We start from the raw sequence: 24,349 nt of genomic DNA, 5'->3' as shown, positions 1-24,349 counted from the left end.
AATAAATGCACCTTAGACTCTGTGAACACAGCCGCCAGAGGAATTAACACCAGCGTACTAATGCATAGACACGCTTGTCTGCGCATATCTGGTTTGAAGCCAGAGGTTCAACAAGCACTGCTTAATAGACCTTTTGACCAACAAAATCTCATTGGTCCACAAGTGGATCAAGCATTAGAGAAGATGAAAAAGGAAACTGAGTTCGCTAGGTCGATGGGGGCACTACAGACCCCCATTCCTTGCAGTCCTTTTTGACGCCCCACATATAAACATGATAGTAAGACCACCCCACCAGATGCTTCTACCTCCTTTAACAGACAACAACATGCGCCTTCCTTTCAAAGGCATACTACAGAGGGACATATAGAGGGAATAATTCCAAGGGTCGTTGAAAAGGTGCTTCCACTTGTACTACACCCCCCTATTTAATAACAGAGACTGTTTATTAATTCCCCTGATCATTTAACACCTGTCGGGGGAAGTCTACAGCGTTTCTATCAAAATTGGGACAACATTACAACATATTAGTGGGCGTTGGATATTATCCAACATAGTTATTGTCTGGAGCTCAGCAAAACACCTCCTAACATTACACCTCGCAAACAGACTCTCAATAGAGCATGTAACATTGCTGAAACAGGAAGTACAGGCTCTTCTGCTCAAAGAAGCCATAGAGCCTGTCCCTTTTAACCAGCAAAGCTCAGGAGTATACTCCCTGTACTTCATAATTTCCCAAAACGTTAGTTCACTATGTCCGATATTAGATCTGACTGTTAAACCATTACATCCTCTCAGAGCATTTCAACATTGTAACTCTACAGAATGGGATTCCTAAATTAAAACAAGGCAACTTCATTCTGCACTAGACTTAAGGCGCATACTTCCACATTCCAATGCATCCAGCACATCGCAAATACCTCAGGTTTGTTGCAGCGGAAACACATTACCAGTTCAAGGTGCTCCCATTCGGAGCCATGACTGTGTTCCATGTGTACTCACCAAATGTCTAGCAGTAGCTGCAGCACAATTACACTGAGTATTCCTATTGTTCCATAACTGGACAACTGGCTAAGCCAGCATGAGTCAGTGGTGTCTATAGCATACTCAATCCACTCTACAACTTCATAATCAACTTGGATTCACAATCAATATACAAATGTCTCATCTAAAACCTTCACAGATTCAGCCTTATTTAGGGGCTATTCTCAACAAACAGCCGGGACTAGCCCAATGCGACCAGAATTCACAACCTCTCAACCCTGATTCAACAATTTCAGCCCAGTCAACACAAAACAGTCTGAACAATCCTGGGACTTTTTGGGCATGATGGCATCTTGTACTGCAATAGTGCTGCTTGCCACACTACATATGTGACCTCTGCAAGCGTGCGTAGCTAGTCGGTGGTCACAGTTGGAGTGTCAGTTACAAGATCTAGTCGTGGTAGACAGTCGCACACATCACTGTCTACAGTGGTGGAACACACCAGACCTATTTTTAAAAGGATGGTTGTTTCTAGACCCTGTTCCCCAGATCTCTCTCACAGCGGATGTATCACTCACAAGATGGGGAGCACACCTACAGAATCTGACAGTACAGGGTCTCTGGGACACCAGACATCAGACTTTTTGCTTCAAATACCTGGAACTGCCGGCGCGCTACCTTGCACTGAAAGGAAGGGGGGGCACACTTTCTATAGCTATCATGCCTATCTCAGATTATCTGACTTTGGGCAATGTGTCACACCATTCACCTATTAGCAGAAAACATCTTAGGAATGGACAACAACTTTGCCAACCTGAGCAGGTTGTGGCAACAAGCCCACGAGTGGGAACTACACCCCTGAGACCTCATCCCATACTTTAACAGATGGGGTTTTCAACACAATAGATATGTTCGCATCCGCAGACAAACTTTGCATCTAGAACTTTCTGTAGTGCCTCACAAAAAGCTTCCTCTCAACCCGGATTTTCTTACTCTGGACCATGGACATGTCAGGCACCCAAATCCAAAGGTTCTCAACATTGCGATTTAGCTCCTGAAGCCATAGAGTTTGGTCGCCTCGTTCTCCCAGCAGAGTGTATATCCATTTTCAAAGAAGCCCATAAACCCCTAACAAGAGCGTGTTATGCTGCTAAGTGGAAAAGATTTGTTTTCTACTGCCAGAATAAACCCATTGACCCTTTTCATGTAACTGTACCAAAATATTGTCTGCTATTTACTTCATTTAAAAACATCTGGCCTAGCCTATACTACAGTATGATTGCATCTGGCCACAGTTGAAGCCTACTTGCTGAACAATCAGTGTTTATCACTTACTAAAATACCAGTCCTTAAAGCATTCATGGAAGGGCTCAAAAGAGTGATCCCACCTAGGATTACCCTTGCACCTATGTGGAATCTCAACATTGTCGTTACCAGACTTATGGGTCCATCATTTCAGCTGTTGCATAACTGCTCTCTCCTATTTCTGTCTTGGAAGTTCTTTTTTTTTTTTTTTTTAGTAGTTATCACTTTACTCAGACATGTTAGTGAGAAACAGGCATTAACCCTGGAAGAACCTTTCTTTCAGTTACCCAAAGACAGGATAGTCCTTAGAACTAACCCAAAATTCCTACCAAAGATAGTCTCGTTTTTCCATTTAAACCAGTCAGTTGACCTGCCAGTTTTTTTCTCAACCTGATTCTTTTGCAGAAAGAGCCCTTAATACATTAGACTACAAGAGCTTTGGAGTTTTGTAAAACCAAGCAACTTTTTGTTGATTTCTCACCCCCTCACACAGGGAAATCTATATCCAAATCAGGCATTGCAAGATGGATGATTAAATGCCTTCAGACATGTTTTGCCAAGTCTTAAAGAAATTTGCCCTCGCCTCCTAGATCACACTTGACTCGTAAAATAGGAGCTTCTGTGGCTTTCTTTGGCGCTGTACCTCTAGCGAAGATCAGTAAAGCAGCTATATGGTCAACTCCACACACCTTCAATAAATACTACTGTGTGGATGTGCTGTAGGCCAACAAGCAAATGTAGGGCAGGCAGTACTACGTACACTTTTTTAGAGAACTGCAACACCCATAGGTGAGCCACCGAGTTCTGGAGGGCACAGCATGTGTATCTACAGCCACACATGCAATTGAACAGATTGCTACTTACCATGTAAGCATCTGTTCGTGGCATGTAGGGCTGTCGACTCACGTGCACCCGCCCTCCTCCCCGGACACCTGTGGCCGTTGCAGTACCTCTTAATATATTCTTATATGCATGGACATCTCTTCACTGTCATTTACTCACACTTCATTCTCAACCAACTGCAGGAAAGCAACCTAACAATGGAGGTGATGCCTATGCGCACTATCAGCGAAAGGAGGAGCCACCTTACATTGTGATTTGAGAGACTTCTTCAAAGAGAAAAACAACTTGCACACATTTGCACCCAGAACTAGATGGCAGGAGTATGCACATTTTGTGAATCTACAGCACTACATGCCACAAACAGATGCTTACTTGGTAAGTAATATAATCCTTGTCATTAGGAAGCTTTAGGGAAATACATTCCTTTTTTTGGCTCCCAAACAGCGTCTACATTTGCAGATTTACCATTTGCACACATTTGCATTTCTTTCGGGAAGCAGGCACCCTGGCAAGAACGTTTGTTACTTAACTGTCTGCCTCTCTCTCGGGATCATAGCACGAGACTGCCTCCCTACCACTGTTTCTGATTTAAAGCCTGCATGTTCACCCTTGCAGAATGGATTTCCCAGAGCCTCTCTAAACTTAATGAGGGCGAACTGAGGTTCTGGTAGTCGGAAAATAGGCCTCAGTCTTTTCCTCTGCCTGGAGGCCGAAGGTTTTAGGTCCTGTTCCTACATCTCAGATAAAGTGAAGCTATCCTTCGAAAATCAGATTTCCTGCCTGGCAGGGCAATGTTTCGGCACTTTGAAACTTTTAAGTAAAATCATTGGTTTCCTCCTGTTGGGGTGCAGAAAATATGTGATTCAAGCCTTAGTGATATCAAGGCTTGATTAGTGTAACGTGTTGTATGTTGGCGTATCACAAGGCCGACTATCTAGACTCCAAAGAAAGCAGAATACAGCAGCACGCCTTTTGCTTAACATTCCTAGGTGGGCGACTTTGGGGTCTGCTTTTAATAAGCTCCCTATCAGCAAGAGAATCCCTTTTTAGGCTCTGTTATTGCCACAGAATCCTTAACCGGAAAGGCTCCCGTTATCTGCATAATTTGGTTTAGCGATATTTCCCGAATAGAGATTTGTGACCCTCTAGTGAGTTCTGTGTAGTCATACCCAGAATTTCAAGAGTGCTCATGGGGGGAAGCACATTTAGCTTCTCTGTTTCTAAACTGTGGAACTCTCTGCCCTCTATTTTGAGGTCTGAAACCTCTGAAGCAGTAAAGGACTCAAGACATGGCTTTTTAGGCAGCTGTAACTGTCTGCCCTTGGACGTTGGGTGGGGAGAGCGCTCTGTTTTGCTGATAACACTGGGACAGGCCGTTTTGGAGTAACCATGCGCTTTACAAATGACTTTATTATTATAATAATGATTATTATTATTATTACTTTTCTGCAATAATTATCCAGTATGCAAGGTAAATATCACCTCCTAAAACCACACTGTTTAGGCAGTGCGCACTGTTTAGGCAGTGCGGGGACTGTCTCAGTCATATGTTTGTTATGGACCCTCACAAAGTCTGTGTTGCCTGGGGTCAGACGGTGAGTCCAAGGCCTTTGGCGACTGCTCCCAGATGAACCTGAATGCTATACTGGAACACAGAGCCAAACATATGTTGTCAATACAGGCATTTTGTTTATCATGAACAGTGGAATCCCAAATGAAGGTTCCCTTCCTACACCCAAAGTCTTTCCCAGAGCAGATCCTAATTGCGATCAAAGACTTCAGATAACTCAAAGAAAAAACATCAGAAATCCAGGTGGAAAACACCCCTCCCTGTCTGGCTCGTACTCCACAGAAGGCATGAGGGCATCAATGTGCCTCTTGATCTCTAGCATGATCACCATCAAAGCAGATTCAGTCTCTGGTCCTGACGCACTGTACCTTCTAGGTCTGTCTATGACTTTGCAGCAAGTAAAATTATACAAATACGCCAGCCATCTGGTGTTTGGTTCGGAGATGTGCAAGTTGTTTTTCTTCGGCCGATGGGTCCGGTCGTGTATCATCGAGCTCTGACTTGAGACCGCATTTTCGGACTCCTTCAGTTCAGGATCCACCCATATTCTTTGGTATTATTATCAAACACGTTTTTTTCACATCTCTCATGTTTAGAGACCAAGAAAACATTGCCCACTACAGCATCGTGCTCAATTAGAGGCCCTTTGGGTTGACTATTTCCATTATTTTCAAACAAAATAATGCCTTGCTGATGGGATGAACGCCTTTCCAATTTTGTCCAGGGTGCCACGCAAGTTCCTGTGGACCAACCAACATCAGGTCTGCATTCTTTGTTTGTCTCCCAGCCACAGAGCAGAGGACCGCAAGGCCTGTCAGTCCTTTCCAGCATACTGTAAGTACACATATTTCTGTCCTGCTGAAAAAACATCCCTTTTCCTCCAAAATGAAAGCTTCCAGGCCACCACTGCCAACAGGCCATGGTCCGCACCGACAATCAGATTCGGTTGCCCTGCCCTTTGCACTGAAATACAAGCCTAAGCCGACTGCCTTAGGTCGAGCTGACATGCTCCACCTTCGGTACTGACCACTTATGCTCCACAGTCGGTGCCGACCAATTTGTCATCAAAAGATGCGCCACACCCAGTTTCGGCATCAACCATTTTGGCACCAAAATGCTTTGGCTCTGAAAGTACCTAGTCTGCCACTGAAATCAGACTCAAGTGAGTCAGTCGAACCAATACTTCACAAAATGAAGGAAAAACTTGATGCCGAAAAAAAGCAGATTCACATAGAGCCTCAAACCGGACATATTTTGGCAAAGACTGTTATTACCACGCCTTCTTCGTCAAAACAGCAACTTTCTTTTGAAGAGGCCATTTACAGGGAGTGCAGAATTATTAGGCAAGTTGTATTTTTGAGGATTAATTTTATTATTGAACAACAACCATGTTCTCAATGAACCCAAAAAACTCATTAATATCAAAGCTGAATATTTTTGGAAGTAGTTTTTAGTTTGTTTTTAGTTTTAGCTATGTTAGGGGGATATCTGTGTGTGCAGGTGACTATTACTGTGCATAATTATTAGGCAACTTAACAAAAAACAAATATATACCCATTTCAATTATTTATTATTACCAGTGAAACCAATATAACATCTCAACATTCACAAATATACATGTCTGACATTCAAAAACAAAACAAAAACAAATCAGTGACCAATATAGCCACCTTTCTTTGCAAGGACACTCAAAAGCCTGCCATCCATGGATTCTGTCAGTGTTTTGATCTGTTCACCATCAACATTGCGTGCAGCAGCAACCACAGCCTCCCAGACACTGTTCAGAGAGGTGTACTGTTTTCCCTCCTTGTAAATCTCACAGGTTCTCAATGGGGTTCAGATCAGGTGAACAAGGAGGCCATGTCATTAGATTTCCTTCTTTTATACCCTTTCTTGCCAGCCACGCTGTGGAGTACTTGGACGCGTGTGATGGAGCATTGTCCTGCATGAAAATCATGTTTTTCTTGAAGGATGCAGACTTCTTCCTGTACCACTGCTTGAAGAAGGTGTCTACCAGGAACTGGCAGTAGGACTGGGAGTTGAGCTTGACTCCATCCTCAACCCGAAAAGGCCCCACAAGCTCATCTTTGATGATACCAGCCCAAACCAGTACTCCACCTCGCTGGCGTCTGAGTCGGACTGGAGCTCTCTGCCCTTTACCAATCCAGCCACGGGCCCATCCATCTGGCCCATCAAGACTCACTCTCATTTCATCAGTCCATAAAACCTTAGAAAATCAGTCTTGAGATATTTCTTGGCCCAGTCTTGACGTTTCAGCTTGTGTGTCTTGTTCAGTGGTGGTCGTCTTTCAGCCTTTCTTACCTTGGCCATGTCTCTGAGTATTGCACACCTTGTGCTTTTGGGCACTCCAGTGATGTTGCAGCTCTGAAATATGGCCAAACTGGTGGCAAGTGGCATCGTGGCAGCTGCACGCTTGACTTTTCTCAGTTCATGGGCAGTTATTTTGCGCCTTGGTTTTTCCACACGCTTCTTGCGACCCTGTTGACTATTTTGAATGAAACGCTTGATTGTTCGATGATCACGCTTCAGAAGCTTTGCAATTTTAAGAGTGCCGCATCCCTCTGCAAGATATCTCACTATTTTTGACTTTTCTGAGCCTGTCAAGTCCTTCTTTTGACCCATTTTGCCAAAGGAAAGGAAGTTGCCTAATAATTATGCACACCTGATATAGGGTGGTGATGTCATTAGACCACACCCCTTCTCATTACAGAGATGCACATCACCTAATATGCTTAATTGGTAGTAGGCTTTCGAGCCTATACAGCTTGGAGTAAGACAACATGCATAAAGAGGATGATGTGGTCAAAATACTCATTTGCCTAATAATTCTGCACTCCCTGTATTTGCCAGTTCCTGCTACTAAGAAGAGGAGGCCTGATAAAGACTCTAGCACTTTACATCCTCCTCTTCCATCCTTGCATCCAACACTACCTCCGCCCTCTCACCCTCATTCACAGGGTGACTCTATCACCCCACAAGGGTCCCCACCCTTCATCACTGGGGAACATGGGGCAGGGGATGACACTTTGGATATACCACAGTCCTCTGATCCTCGGTCAGTTTGTTATTGATCCACAGCCTGACACTGACCCAGACCTACATCCTGCTAGGCCGTCTCCTCTAGATGACACCACCTCTTTTCAAGAGCTTATTAGTAGAGGAGCCACATACCACCAGGTACCCTTGGATAAAGACCCCCGTAGAAAATGATTTTCTATTTGAGACACTTTACACTTAACCTAGAACAACACAAAACCTCCCTATGCACAAAGGAATGTTGAGGCGCGCAGACAATACCTGTAAAGATCCTGCACAGTCCTGTATTATTATTACACCAGTGATGGACACAAAAATATAAAGCTTCACCCTCAGACCCCATTTTTATCAGATGGCAAATCCCGCCCAGTGTTTAGTGTTATCCAGTGCTGGTAAGAGGGTGAATTCCCAAGCTGCCAGTGATGCTCCACCTCATGACAATGTAAGGCAAGCTCGTTGATGTGTCTGGAAAGCGTGTTGCAACTCAGGCTACCAGTCATTGGTGTATAGCCAACACTATGAGGTTGTTAGCTAGGTATAATCGTGCCCATTGGGACGAGATGGAGAAACTCCTCCAATGCCTCCTGGTAGAGCATAGCAAGAGAGAGCAGGAGATATTTACTGAAGGGCAGCTCATCTCTAATAAATCTGTTAGCTGTGCTTTAGTCTGCAGACACAGCTGCCGGGGAAATCAACACAAGTGTCCTGCTATGTTGTCATTGCATGGCAGGCTTTAAGCCAGACGTGCAGCAAACAATCTTAAATGTTCCTTCTGATGAGGCACACCTTTTTGGCCCTCAGGTTGAACACACTTGAAAAAACGAAAAAGGACACAGGAGTTGCACAGTTCATGGGCGCACTGCAAACCTTTAATACCAGTGTTTCCTTTCACCATCCATCTTACAAGACAGCACCATCAGACACCTTGTCCTCTTATCTGAGATGACAAAGTTATCAGTTCACCCCTAGAGGGTACTACAAAGGCACATACAGAATTAAAAAGGAAAGTGCAAAAGTGGTTCCCCATGTGGCACAACACTGCCAATAAACAGTGACTCCCTTCTTCTTCCATCCGGATATTCCACACCTGTCAGGGGACGAGTACAACACTCCCTCTATATCCGACAAAACATAACTTCAGATGAGTGGGTGATGGATATTATCCAACGTGGTTACTGTTTGGGGCTCATTTCCACACCACCAAACATTCAACCTCACACTCACAAACTCGCCATAGAACATCTAACCCTGCTCAAACAGGAAGTTAAGGCTCTCTTTACTCAAAAGGAGCTATTGACCCCGTCCTTACACAACTTAAAGGGTCAGAAGTATACTCCCTATACTTCCTAATCCCCAAAAAGGATGGATCCTTACAGCCAGTACTAGATCTACGGCCTTTAAATCACTACACCCTGCCAGAGCATTTTCACATGGTTACCCTCCAGGATGTGATCCCACTTCTCTAACGGTGATTTTCTCTCAGCACTAGACTTAAAGACGCCTATTTTCACGTCTCTGTACATCCAGCATCTCGCAGATACCTCAGATTTGTAATAGCAGGCAACCTCTATGCGTTCAAAGTTCTCCCATTCGGAGTCACTACTGCACCTCGTGTATTCATAAAGGTGGTCATTATGAGTTTGTCGATCCTGCTCTGCCACGCCGGCGGTGGTGGTAATACCGCCAGCAGCTTTGACGGAGCAAGACTGCCAAATTATGACCATGGCGGTGGATTGGCTGCAAATCAGACAGTTCACCGCCTGTACTGCCAGAGCTGTGGCACCACCGGGCCAAAGGTGTACCACCTTTGGCCTTTCGGTCCACCTTATACCACCGACGATATTATGAGTCACCTTTCTGCCAGGGATTTCCTGGCGGCAGCCCCGCCAGGAAATGCCTGGCGGAAAATATACTGGCGACAGGAATTAACGTTCCTGTCACCAGTATGCAACAACCCCCCCAACTCCCCCGTTCTCCCTGCCACGAAACAGCCACGGCCCACCTTCCACCCCTGAACCCCGTAGACTCCAATCTCTCCCGCCCGAACCCCATACATACCCCCCACTCCACCATCCACACATGCACACACACCACACACACTCACACATCCACACACACACATTCACACGTCCTCGACACCTTCAACCCCCTCTGACACGCATTCACACAGCTTTATGCACACACATGCTCACAAACAGCCACCCCCCCATTAACACACACACACACACACACACACAACCAACCATTCACACACACTACACTCAAGAATGCAAGCCTCCCCTTTGTCTTTAAAAAGGCCCATGACACTCCAAGGCACCCAGTTTAAGAGCTGACTGTCAACCATTGTCGGTAGAATCCGCAAGAGTGTCGAACCGATTAGAAGTTGGTATCCGACTTGCAGCCTTCTCTGGCCAGAGGCCCGTAGTAGTGTGGATACAGGAGGGGAATACAGGAGCTATTTGGCACCAAAGTCAAATGCTGGTAAACATTACCCAGTGGTAAGAGTTTAATCTGAAACAAAGGCAGAAGGCTAGCGATAACTGGATCCAACAAACCAGCAGTTTGCTGGGGATTTTTTAAATGGACAATAACAAAGTCACCATTATATTTCTTACGACCTGATCTTCACACCATTCAAATGTAATTATAAGATTAGTTATTAAACTTAACATTATGTTTCATTTAGTGGCGCACTTTATTCTTTAACTTCTCCTTAGATTCTGATACCTTGTAGGCTAAAGGTGGAACATCTGTTAAAAAAAACTACAAATTGGCATGCAGTCAGAGATAATGTGACCAGCTAAATCATCTTTAGAGGAAACAGGTGCCTCAATTGAAGAAACATACTTTATAGTTCATTGTATATTCTCCTCATGGATGGTGATCTACCACATCACAGCGAATGATTGAATTGCCTCCCAGTATGGCTCAAACCGAATCACTAGCTGGTAAGGAGATCTCCAACACAGATTGAACAGCAGCTATAGATGATGTTTTAGATACAGATATTCCTTGAGGGCCATAACCTGTTAGAGGCCACAGACTTAGCAGCTAATTCCGAAAGGAGTGGTTCAGTTACACCCAAGTGTTTGTAATGAGGTTGAAGGCTATTACCAGAAGTGATTTAAATTTGACACATACCATATCTGTTAAAAAGTTTAGGTCAAGAGATTGCAGAGAAGACTCAATAGATGAATGAGGAGGATGCAGGGGCGTCTGCGCCTTGCTTTCAAAGTCTGTCTGGCATTTTGATATGGGTCCAGAGGTGGAAGCAGGTGACTCGGGTGGCGACTCAGGGGATTGCAGGCATCGAAGTAAGGCAAGGATCAGTAGATACATTTGGATTAGGTAAATCATTCGTTAAAATAGGTGCTTCTTGAGACAAAGATAAATGTTTTTCAGCTATTAAGTCTCTCTTGAAATCACCCCCACAGCACGATTCAGCAAAACCTCAATAGTTGTTGTATGCCTTACCTCATTGGGGCAGAGCCCAGGCAACTTAATTGTCACCTTATTACCAGAGAAAAGTTAAGGCAAAAAGAAGAGGCCCAGCCTTGTCCAGCAGCGGACGGTTGCAGATGGGCCCGCTCTTTGCTCAGTCTTCGCCCGGGTGCACCCTTCGCCATAGGCTTTAATCGGCCTCTTGTGTAGCGTATAGAGTATCACCAGTCAAGCCACACCACCATGCAGAGCAGGACACTGGTTGTGGTAGTGTCTGCCTCCATTGGGGGTCTTCTCAATGTGTCCCATGCCTTAGGCTTCCACTTGCCCATTATGGAGCCTGCATAGTGTCACCAGACAAATACCTCCTACACTGATATATTTGTTGCAAACAGTTCCTGGAAAATATATAAACTACCATGCCAAGCTTAACGCCGGAGACAAATATGTCAAGAAACAGCCAAAGAAATGTATGAAATGAGGAGATGCAGCCTTTTGAGGCAACTCACAGTAGATAGTGCAATTAACATTCTTCTGTACATAGTCACTCAGAGAATAATTGGAATATATGGTCCCTGATGGGCCAAACATTGGAGTGTCATGTGGTATCTCCTTACATTGCACAACCAAAACAGACCAGATCTGTAAAGCTTCACACACTATTAAGTTTATGGTATTCCAGAGCATTAAAGACTAGACAGTCCCGACATAGTGGAAAAGGCAATAAAAAAATTGTTGGCTCATGCAGAAAAGACTTTGCAGTGACAAAATGATAAAAAAGCTTCATGGTTATCTAGTATGCCGTCTACACATAAAACAAAATACCAGTGATTGGGAAAATCTCCACATTTGGGAACGTAGACAAAATACAGAGAGCATCAAGAAGCATGATATAAACTACCTGTGTAAAGATAAACATTGACTCGGATGTAACCATGATGAAATGACATGAGAAAGTGGAGTGCAAAGATATTGATGTAACTGGTCTCGTCGCTGGAGGCACATAGCAAAGAATGCTGCAAGTGTGAAACATAAAGAAATTCATAACACTGGTAGTGTGCACACAAAACATATTTCTTAATGTCATTGATGCCTGGAAATGTGGGAACAAGAAAACGTGCTTCATATGTGTGATGTGCCTGTGCAAAAGTAAGAAATTCAGGAGGTATATTGAACATTAAGTAGGCTTCCTACTGGAGTTTAGAAACCCAGGATGAGGTTTGAATCTGGACGGAAAAGAATGTTAAAGACTTTTAATACTAGAAAATAAATTAGTAACGCCACAGAGGAACTAGGAATTTATAACTTGTCTTATCCAGTTTTCTGAAATTTTCCAACTGGTTGATGGTGAATGGCAATCACACTTGTTTAATCATGGTAGCAATATTGCAGACAAAGGAGGAATTTCTGATTCCAGTACAGTTTACATCACATTTGATGAATGACCTCTCACAAAGAGTTTGTTGAAACGTGAAAGCCTCCAATTGACTTTAAGAGCAGACCACAAACAGGCATCATAAAGATACTTTATCTCTTTAGTTAGTTATATCTGTACACTTTGAAACACACTTAAGGTACAAAGGCACATAGCTTAATACTCAAACTGGAGAATGATGAAAAATATTATCCAAAACAGTTTTTATAATGGAGGGACAGACGTTAAAGGGCTATGGCATGGATTGTGGTTCTATTGTAATTCACTTGTAAATGTAAAACACTAAGAATATATATATATTTTTTTATAGAAATAAAAAAGACAATCTATGGCCATTTAGGTCTTGAACCTTTTAGGGAGGAACCTAAAAGAGATCCCAATGTTAACATCACCTCTTCTGACCATGAAGCACAAATTTTGTTAGATATCTAAGCGGGAGCTCAATCATCCTTTTCTCCGCTTTTTGACTTTGATAGGGAATATTTATTAGGCGTTGTTAATTATTGGTAGATCCTAAATTACTGCTTGAGAGAGGACTAATTCAAATGGTAAATAAGGGTGTTTATTGGAGCATTTTTCTCATGCACATGGCATTACCATATATGAATAAAACCCATTAATATTGTATTAGTCATTTTTTGTTATTTTCTGTTACTTAATTGACGTCATGAGCTTAAAATTAATATGATAAAAAGGGGGAAGAGACATAATTGTTTACAGTAGTAATGCTACCACATTGCTTAACTGAAATAAATTCTTATACAACTTTATTCTCTACTTTGTTTTTTATTGTTTTCAGCATACACATGTTCCCAGACTCATTCCCTTAATTACGAGTAACTGTTCTTCAAAATCTGTTGCGGTACGGAGGTAGGTATAATCTTCAAGCATGTAATGTTTTTACTTTTTGCTGTTTATTCCAGTCTAATCATTAGGGTGCTAGTATTAATTATTTCTTAACACAGTTGCACTGTAAGGGAATTTAGGATTAGTTTTACTACATGGACTGTTAAAAACAAAGGTATTTGCAATAATATTGTAGACCCAGGTGTTGAATCATATTATTGTTTTTAAAGCTTTAACACATTTGTACTTTTCTTTTGAAAGAATAGCTAGTAAGAATAGTTAGGTAAGTGCACTGTCACTCGAAGAGCATTCTGGAATGGATTTGAGTACCAGACCATTTACTAACACCTGCAAGAAAGTCAGGACATGCACCAAGGATCAAATTCAGAGCAAAAAGTCATTCATTCAGCCTTGTATATAAGTCATCAGATAGGGAAAAAAGCCAGGCTTTGAGACATTTCTTAAAGGCAGATTCACTCTCTTTGAAATTGTTTTGCTGCTTGATGAGTTTATTGCCATAACAAAAGAAACGTAAATGCAACCTCTATAGACTGGTCCTCAGATAGCTACCAGGACACCCATGGTTTCATTTCTACCTTCTGTATTCCCTGCTCTCTGTTACAGAATGCTATAGAACCTGAATACCCACATCCCATGAAATCGACAACTAAGAAGTAAAAAAGTTTATTCTGTTTGAAACTTTTAATTGCAAATTCCTCACCTTATGTGAAAACCCCCAGATGCCAAAATGGATCCGGAGATTTTTTCAGCAGTTCCCTCACACTTCGACAGTTGACGTCATTAGACTCCACGTTGGATTTGTCCTGCCCCAGAAGTGACGTTTGGTACATAATCTTCACTTTTACGAGCTGACTTCAGTTCCTTTGTTTCTGAAGCTTCTGATGCAGAACCATAGCTTCTTCTTTGAATTCTTTCAGGCTTGACAGACAATATTTCCATTATTAGTAGTACGCAAAGGATATCACCCACCAAGGGCAACAGGTTTGAAACCTTGTGAGGATTCCCTCAAACAAATGTCAGTGATTGACCACCATGTCTGGTGTTTGGGGTCCTATCACAACTTGGAGTTGTGCGACAAATGCATTTAGATGAATCCAAAATCTATCCTAGAGCGCAAGGCCAAACTATGTGTCACAGGACATAACCAAAAGGCACTAAAGGCCTGTCCCGCTCAAGGGTTTCTTAAAGTGAGAAACATAAGAAGTTGAAATACGCCTCCCCTGGGTTCTGGACCCTCCAGGGTACATTTAAAGCACAGACTCAGTCTCGACCTCGGACCCGGTACTAGCACTGATACTGGTGCAACTCAAAGTTTCCTGTTTCACTAGCAAAGCCCCAGCAAATCTAGACCTTTAGAGAGGGTATGCTGTTGTTGTTTAGTCTGTGATCCTGATGTACCATACCTAAGCCTAGTATCCATGACAGCAGCTCTAAGCCTTCTTGGCATCCGGCATTCTGCATCAGGGCCATCTAGGTGGCACATGCAAGTGTGCAGTGGAAAATCTGTGGGTTCAGTACAAAGGAAACATGTTGGATTTCATCCAAGTGTTGGAGGAGACAGCAAAAGATCTGCTGGGCCACAATTAGACAGGAGGCAGACCTCTCTCCTTGCCAGCATCACCTCAGTGACACCAGTTTGGGCCAGAAGAATGTGTGGTACCCAGAACCTCCGACCTTGAGTATCTGTCCTCCATTTTGACTGTTTCTTTGGGAGAACCTCCTGTTGTAGCAGGGCAGAATCCTGCACTCATATCTGTACAATCTACACCTCATTGCTTGGAGCGTGATTGGCAACAGTTGAAGACTTTTGATCTTCCTACGGAATCAGTGAACTTTATATTGGCAACCAAGCTTCACAACGTTAGTCCCTCAATTAAAAGGATCTATGCAGGACTTTTGGAGAAATTTGTTGTCTGGACTTCTTCCTGAAATAGGCAACCTTTACAGGCACAGTTGTCTGACATATTACTCTTATTATTTATCCTTAGCCTAGCGAGATCTTGCTGTGGGATAAGTTAAGGGTAATATATTGGCTCTTTAAGCCTTTGTACGTTTAACTGATAACCATCTTTATTCAAATCACCTGTCCTGATTTGTTTTCTAAAACAAAACTGACACATATGTTCCCTCTATCACCGTTCGTGATGCCTCAGTGGGACCTTAATCTGGGTCTCACTTTTCTCAAGTGCACTCCATTTAATCCAGTGCTCAGTTGCCATCTTTGACTGATCACCTTGAAGATGGCATTCCTTATAGCGAGAACATCAGCTTGTTGCATGACTGACGTGCAGTCTCTGTTTGTAGAGCAACTGTATACTAACTTTTTCCCGGGCAAGCTAGTGCTCAGGACTAAAGCAACATTTCTCACGAAAGTCATCATGCCTTTCCACATAGGACAGACCACTACTCTGCCATCTTTCTTCGATCCTCCTCAGCCATCTAAAGAGGAAGACTTGACTTCATTGCCCTAAACTTGAAGAGCCTTGAGCTTTTACGTTGATCATACCAACAGCTATCGGAGGATGATCAGCTCTTTGGTGGGTTTTCTGTGGCGAAGAAGGGAAAAGTTGTGCAGAAGAGAACCATCTCTAGAAGGATTATCCTGTGTATCAAAATAAGCTACTGAATTGCCAATAAAATATCCTCTGAAAGGCCTGCACGCACATTCTACAAGAGTAAAGAATGATACCACTGCGCTGGTGCTCGATGTTGCTACGGATTGGCTAAGAGACAACCTCCGCAAGGCCTACACACATATTGTACCAGAGCAAAGGCTGCTACCACTGCTCTGTGTTTCAGTCTTAGACATGTGCTAGGCCGCTGTGTGGCTGTCAGATCACACGTTAACCAAGCACTACTGCCTGGATATCCAGGTCTGGAAGGGTGGGGCATTTTGCCCGTCGGTCCTGCATGGTTTTCTGATCTGAGTCATTCCTCAGACCCGCCAACTTTGTAGGAATTGCTTTGATATCTAGTCACAGTGTAAATCTACAGTTGTAATTACCCAACAGAAGAACACATTGCTTATCATGGGTAATGCTTTTCTGGTGGATGCTAACCACAGATTCCTCATGCAACCCACTCTCCTCCCCATTCTATGGAATCGACTCTTATAGTCCATGCTAATCAGATTCCATCTTCGAGGTCTGCACACTGGCGCAATATGTTTACTAAGGCTCTGTGTCCAAAGGTGCAGGCAGAGAACAGAAAGATACTGTTGCCAGTGTGCAGAGGTGTTGATTATGTAGGGACTCAACGGCACATCTGGGGTGAGACGAACCTGAGACAGAGCCACAGTGCCACCTGCTAATCTGCAAGGAAATTGCTGCAAAAAAAATTCTGGATCCAGTCTGGCACATGGGGCTATCAACAAGGTGATGAATCTGCATTTAGATAGAATAGTCACCAGAAAGAGCGTTACTGAAGGTAAGTAACTTGTTCTTTAATTTGCAGTGAGCTTAAGCCACATATCGTTCTTCTCTCTCTCCCATCAGAAAGCAGCCAATCCACACTCAAACCTGCAGAATTTCATGTCCACCTGCATCATTGTGGTTGTCTGGATAACTTGTGGGGCTCTCACCAGGTTCTGTTACCCAGAATCTTTTGCACACCTCAAAATTTGGCACAAAAACACTTTTTCCTCATGTTTCGATGACAGAAAGTTCTGGAATCTGAGAGGAGCCACAAACTTCCTCCCACCCAGCGTCCCCACAAGTCTCCCGATTAAAAATTGTACCTCACTTGTGTGGATAGGCTGGTGCCCGTGACAGGAATAGATCACACAAGGGTCAATGGTAGTCCTTGCATGAGGGCTACTGTTAACCCTGGAGTGATCCATTCCTGACGCAGGCACGAGGCGCAGGCACACAAGTGGGGTTGTGTTTGTATCAGGACAAGTGGAGAAACACTGGGTGGTAGGAATTTTGAGGATCCCTGCACATTCCTGTAGTTTCTGTGATAAAATAGCAAGGAAAAAGTGTTTTTAATCAACGTTTCACTTTTGCAGGGTATTCTGGGTAAGAAAACTTTGTCAAATCCAAACATGATACACTTCCGTGGACTGCCTTTAGTGTCTAGTTTTCAGAAATGTCTGGGTTTGGTAGGTTTCCCTATATGGCTGCCGAGCCCAGGACCAAATACTCGGGTAACTGTCCTACAAAACGAAGCTCTTTTTTTAAAGGTATTTCTGATTTTTCCACAATCCGCTTTGGGTACTTCCCTGTTGTGGTCACTTGCCCACTCACTAAAGTGAGGCCGTTTTTTGCTGTAGACTTAGTGGAACGCTGAGTGGTAGAAAATTTGTGGCTGCCTGCAGATCTCTGGACTTCTGCTGATTGAAATGCAAGGCAAAAGTGTTTTATAAGCAAATTTTGTGATTTTAAGGGGATTCTGGGTGAAGGAAAACTGGTGAGAGCCACGCAAGTCCTGCACCCTTGGACTCCCCTGGTACTAGTAAGTTAAAGTTAACCCACCACTCAAACTGGTTGGTTTTAGCTCCTCCAGAAATGATGGTTTCAAAGCATGAATACTCATCAGACTATCTGAATATTGAAACCAAGCCTTCTGAAGGTTGGCCATAAAGCCACATCCAGGCACCAACCTGTCTATGGTCCATTCACACGCCATTCACACACAACAAACAACCCTTTCATACCACCGGCCACGCAACCAATCCAACCAATCACTGCCCTCACTTTAACATACCGTTGCCAGAGAAGAGCCCATCAGATTCACACTCCACAGAACTGAATAAGTTTGACTGCATTTTACCACCTGTCAAGTAACCTCCTCCTTCTTCCTGAACAATACTGAATGCATGTGTAACGAACCTTTACTAATGACTTCCATGACAGCCACCGACGCTAAGGAAGACATGTTTTTCATGCGCCTTTAAGCACTCACTGTGCTAATTCGAACTGCTTCCAGTTTGTGGATGCAAGATGGGGGTGTCCGAGTATGCTGTACAAAGCGATTCCTCAAACTGAGTGAGCATATCGACCTTTGAAACTAAGAGAGACATGCTGGCGAATTCTCGTGATGTTCCCTATAGAGAAGGTCATAGGCTATGAAAAAGGGTAGTGTTTGGCACACAGGGGAGTCCGTGAGAACGAAGCATATGTCCCAGCCAACATTATGTGCAGTGCTGTGACTGTAAGTCACTTATCATACAGCAAACTGAACATCTACTGTGTTCTGATGGAGCATGAACATGAAAAGCAGGTCAAACACTGACCTATATATGTCATTGTCCTTCAGTGCTGGGACGGCACCAATGGGTTTGAATCCATAGGTGTAGATGATGTACATCTGTACTACCTTTACTATCTGCCTTCTACCTGTGCAATATCCCTGTGAACCATAAGCTTTCCTTACCCATTCATGTCTCTGTTCTCATCAGAGCCCTGACTAATACAGTATAACTGCCAAGTGAACCTATACTAGTTTGTGGATGCAAGTTGGGGGTGTCCAAGTATGCCTTGGGAGGCCTATTCCTAAAAATGAGCGAGCATACCTACCGTTGAAACTAAGGCAGATATGCTGGTGAAGAAATCCTAAGCTCTCTGAAGTAAAAAGTCAAGCAAATATCCTGTGGGACTCATTCACCAACACTTCTACTTTTGCTTTGAAAGTGAAGCTACAAATTGAGTTTGCACAATTTTAAACAAGTAGAAATGTTGGTGAATATGTCCGACAGGACATTTGTTTGACCTGTTACACTTACTCTGGTTCTCGTTAGAAATCATGGGGGTCCTTGTGTAGAATATATGTTACCTAACAAGCACTTCAAAATTCAGTCATGCTTTTAACATTCTGCCACACAGGGTACTCCGTGACAATGTGGCATATGTTCTGTTTACTAGTATATGCATTATGGGGACTATAATGCACGTTAATTGACAGAACACCTACCACGTTCTGACGGTGGATTTAGGTCTCAAACAGGTCATAAGGAAGTCCATGATTTCCTGAAGTAAATGAAGTAAAATTCTGTGGCTCCTTGCCTAATGAAGCAGTGGCCCATGGATGTTGGTATCCATGCACTGCCACTGAAAGGATTACCCAACAGCAGCTCCACCTCAGCCATTTCCCAAAACGTTGCTGTAGTATGATACAATGTAAAGCAAGTAGGGACACACAGGCCTGGTTGTGATGGGCACTGGGGACAGTACTACCGACTCTCCTGCCGCTTTTCATGCTTCGAGCATACTTTACAGCGACGACATGGGGGCATGGCCCCGCGAACGAAGATGGCGCACCCTTAATTCTGGCGTTCCGGAGGGGCCTGAAATTTATCCACAGACATGGAGCCTAACCCCGGGGCATCCTGCAACTGCAGCGCGGGGGAGCCTGAGAGGGCACAGGAGAACCGCGGGGCCCGCTCTGGGCGCTGACTGGTGGATCCCGAGGGAGTCGGGGACTCCGGGAGCCGTCGGCCTGACCCGCCTCGGGAGGCCGGGGACTTGCGTGCAGGTGCGCGACCTGCAGGGAACGGCCTTGCGAAGCCGGAGAGGCCGGAGGTGGTGCCGTGCAGACAAGGACGGGGTGTCGGCGGGCTGAGAACCGCTCCCCGGCGTAACAAATGTTGCGCGCTGCTCACCGAGCCTGAGGTGAGCTGGGGGTGCACTGAAGCTTGGAGCCAAGGGGCCCGACCTGGATTCGGCGGTGAGGACCCCGGCGGCGCTGGGAACGTGTGGAACCGGCGGACCCTGATCTAAGGGGAGGCCAGTATCCACAACACGGACTGGAGCAGGAGGAGCACAGAGATGGACCCCTGGGCACACTGGAACCATCAGAGGCAGCACTGAAGGACTAGAAGAGGCGGCGGACACCCGGGTCTGGCACCCCTAGGCGGGGTGAGTGCTGTGCACTACTCCCCTGGCTTGGAAAAGGGAGAGAGGACCCTTGAACAGCAGGCGAGCGGTGGGGCCATAAATCTGTCATGGGGAGAGAGACCCGGGGAGCCCTCCTCCCACCCCCCCCCCCCCAAAAAAAAAGCACAGCAGTCGGGAGAGCTGAATAAAGCCACAAGAAGGGGAAGGGGGCGGGCCCATTGGATTGCACCTGCGCCCCCAAAGAAAAGCGACCCGAGTGGGGCCCTTAAGCGAAGGCAAGAGGAGAAGAATCCTGGTGAGTCACGGAGGGCCCCGGGCGCGGGCACCCACCAGCGATGAATGAGGGAGAACACAGGAACACCGGATCTCCGTTGAGCCCTGGTGGGCGGGAACGGCCGGCTGGTGAGAGGGATCTCGGACTCCCCGAGCGCGCGGGGGGGGGGGGTCTCTCCTGGGTGTAAGGGACGGAGCGGGCGACCTCTCAGCTGCCCGTGAAGGCGTAGAACGAAGGGCACGGCCCAATCCGGGTTGGACCAGGAGGGGAGGACCCGAACGGGGGAGTGACCGAAGTAATAGTCGCCCTATCGCCCTGGCAGCGCACGCCCCTGAATACCTGATGTCCCCCAAGAAACGCCACAAAAGTAAAGCCATGGACAGTATAACACCTGCTGAATGCAAGGGGCAGAGCCACAGGACCCTCCACAACCCAAGGTACAGGACACCTTAGATAGGATCTTGGGCGCAATAGAAGATACAAAGACTACGCTACAACGCGACATCAATCAGGTCGCAGATGAAGTCGGCCTACTAAGGGGCGGACCACCACAAGCTGGTGGACTGAGTAAAGGAAACAGAGAACACCCTGGCCGAAATTGCACCGAAACAAAAAGACCTAAGAGCCGAGGTGATGTATCTAGCGGATAGGGTTGCACGCCTGGAGCAAAGAGCAGAGGATGCGGAAGGGAGAAGCCGTAGGAACAATGTGCGAGTGGTGGGACTGCCGGAGGGGGCTGAGGGTGCGAATATGATGAAATTCCTGGAGGAGTGGTTGCGCACAGTTGTTGCGCCGGGCTGCCTGACCCCTTTCTACACTCTGGAACGGGCGCACCGGGTACCCTCGAGACCTCTTGCTCCGGGCCGGCCTCCTCACGTGGTAATCGCCAGGCTGCTACACGACAGAGACATTCTGCTACAGAGGGCCAGAGAGGCGGGCCCCTTTAAAGTAGTGAACGGGGAGGTGACACTGTTTCCGGACTTCACGTTGGACGTCCAGACCAAGCGAGCCTCATTCCTGGCAGTTAAGAGGGCCTTAAGGGACGAGGGAATCCAATACTCACTTCTCTTCCGGCCAAACTGAAAGTGGCTATGGATGGTAAGACTACATTCTTCCAGACCCCTGAAGAAGCGTGGGAATGGCTGGAGGCTCGTGGGACGACACGTGAGTGAGGGTCCGAGTGGGGGTGGAGCCCGCCGGGGATCGGGAAGACGGCGAAACAGGAACCGTCCCCGCTTGGCGCCAACCCAGTCGCAGAAGGAAATGGGGAAAAAGGCAGCACTAGAGGCAGCTGCCTCCATGAGCAGAGAGGAGACACCCCCGGAGGACTCGGGCGGAGAGTCTGACGACACAGCGGTGTCTTCGGTGGAGGGGTCGTGATGCTCGGTGCGGGCCCCGAGGGTGACCCCGCAGACTGCGGATGAACTTGGATAGTCGAGTACACAACGTGATCCCGAAGCGGGGGTGGAACGCGATTATGAGGCCCCTCTGGGCATGGCCCCCCCCCAACCAGAATCTCGTCCATTCCGACAGACTGGCGAGAACTAGAGTTGAATGTTTGAATGAGTTGCAAGGTTGCACAATCTTTTGGGCAGCCCTCCGTTTGAAAGGCACCCTGGGGAAGGGGAGTTGGGTTACACAATTGTTAGTTTTGATGGCGCTTTGCGTGAGGTGGCTTGTCAGGGTTAGACATCCAGTTAGATACAGGGGGATGCCGACCACTGGGGCGGGCCGGGAAGGCTATGGTGCAACTGTCTCTCCGATTTGGCAGAGTATAACCTGCTAACATGGAATGTGCGGGGGATGGGAACGCCAAACAAAAGACATAAAATACTGTCCTACTTAAAGAGAAGGGGTATTCAAGTGGCAATGCTACAAGAGACCCATTTGGCAAAAGGGGACGTGGAAAAGCTAAGGCGCAGATGGAGAGGGCAGGTGTACACCACAGAATACTCAGCGTTTGCCAGATGGGTGCTGATCTGGGTACGTGCTGGGGTCCCATTTGAAGTAGACTCCACCAACATTGATCACAAAGGCAGGTTTGTGGTTTTAGAAGGAAGATTACACAGTATGCCGATCGACTTGAGCTGCATTTACGCCTCCATTCAGGATCAGGTCCCTTTCATGTCATGGCTATCAGGTCAACTCACGCGTCAGCGGATGGGTGGTCTCTTGATTGGTGGGGATTTCAACAGTGTGCTGGATATAGATCTGGATCGTTCTACCCCACCACTACTTGGAGCAATGACATGTAAAGTAGCCCAAAAACTAAGAGAATGGTTAGATGCATGGGGACTGTTAGACATATGGCGTGAACAGCACCCTGTTGAAAAAGATTATTCATACTATTCAGGAATCCACCGAGTGCACACCAGAATAGATAGAGTGGTTTGCACAGCAACGCTAATGCAGGGGATGGTCCACTCTGAATATCTGGGAAGTACGCTATCTGATCACAACCCCCTATTATTGACCTGGAGAATGACGGAGGATAGGCCCCCCATCCCGATGTGGAGATTGGCTCCTGGAGCCTTAGAAGACCAGGCATACAGGGACGACCTTCGCCTCTTCTTGGCTGACCATATTAAAATCAATAAGGGATCCACTGATTCTAGATCCATAGAGTGGGAGACTCTTAAAGTAACAACCACGGGGTACTGCATGGGACAGATGGCTGGGGTGAGACGTAAACTTGAAAGGAACTGACCAGGCTAGAGAAGGAAATACATGAAGGGGAGCGGAGACAGGGAACAGATGAGCAGGAGAGGGAGAGGTATGCTCAAGCATGGAGAGCCCACTCCCAGGCTGAAGAACAACTCCGGTGCCACAATATGCAAAAATACATGGCCTCATTACACTCCGAGGAGGGTAGATCAGGTAGAATGCTGGCGTGGCTGGCGAGACCAGGAGGGGAAGGAGAGCCTATCACGAGGGTGATAGCCAAGGACATAGAGAAGACATAGCCCAGGTACTATAAATGACGCCTTCAAAGAATACTATACTCACTTATATAGGAAACCCGGTGAACTTAAGGTTCCCGCCCTTGATATATTTTTGCAACGACTCCCCTTGTCAACGCTGACGAATGAGGAGTGAGAGGGTCTGGGAGCCTCGGTGACAGTGGAGGAGGTGCGTGATGCTATATCGCAACTAGCGCCCGGGAAGACACCAGGGACGGACGGCCTGCCTACCTATGGATTTTTACAAGAAGTACTGAACTTTATTGGCCCCCCGACTGGTGGAAATGTACTCTGAGGCGTTGAGCCGAGGTGAGCTACCTGTCACGTTGAGGGAGGCATTGGTGGTCCCTCTGCCCAAATCCAAAGCTAAAGAGGCGTCGGTTGCTGACTTTTGCCCCCTATCAATGCTGAACAATGATTTTAAAATACTCAGTAAAGTCATGGCCAACCGGTTGCTCGGCCACATACCCACGCTGATACATGAGGACCAGAACGGGTTTGGCCCGAATCGAAGCACATCCCTTAATCTAAGGCGCCTCTTCACTATCCTACATATGCCCAGGGAAGTGAAACCCGCAGCGGGTGTGTTACTTGTCGTAGACTTCGAAAAAGCTTTCGACTCGGTCAGGTGGGACTATCTGAGAGCAGTGATGAGGCGAATGGGGTTGGGTAAAATGGGTGGACTTGCTATATGCGTCCCCCTGGCTAGGGTAAGGACGGGCAGGACGGTATCCGACACCTACCCAATACACAGGGGCACCAGACAGGGATTCCCCCCTTTCG

The 24,349-nt window shown here is 46.0% G+C and overlaps 1 protein-coding gene across 50 annotated transcripts in view; it reads left to right on the top strand.

Moving 5' to 3' along the window:
- Positions 1 to 24,349, top strand: part of CLASP2 (cytoplasmic linker associated protein 2) — a 1,425,897-nt gene that overhangs the window by 639,550 nt on the left and 761,998 nt on the right. For all 50 annotated transcript variants that reach the window (XM_069214594.1, XM_069214706.1, XM_069214671.1 and 47 more), the window contains one exon: positions 13,432 to 13,502. In XM_069214594.1, coding sequence (XP_069070695.1) covers positions 13,432 to 13,502 — 71 coding nt within the window. The remainder of the gene's footprint in view (positions 1 to 13,431; positions 13,503 to 24,349) is intronic.

This window comes from Pleurodeles waltl, chromosome 2_1, assembly GCF_031143425.1.
Source record: "Pleurodeles waltl isolate 20211129_DDA chromosome 2_1, aPleWal1.hap1.20221129, whole genome shotgun sequence".
Classification (NCBI taxonomy): domain Eukaryota; kingdom Metazoa; phylum Chordata; class Amphibia; order Caudata; family Salamandridae; genus Pleurodeles; species Pleurodeles waltl.
This window is presented reverse-complemented; position numbering and strand designations above follow the sequence as displayed.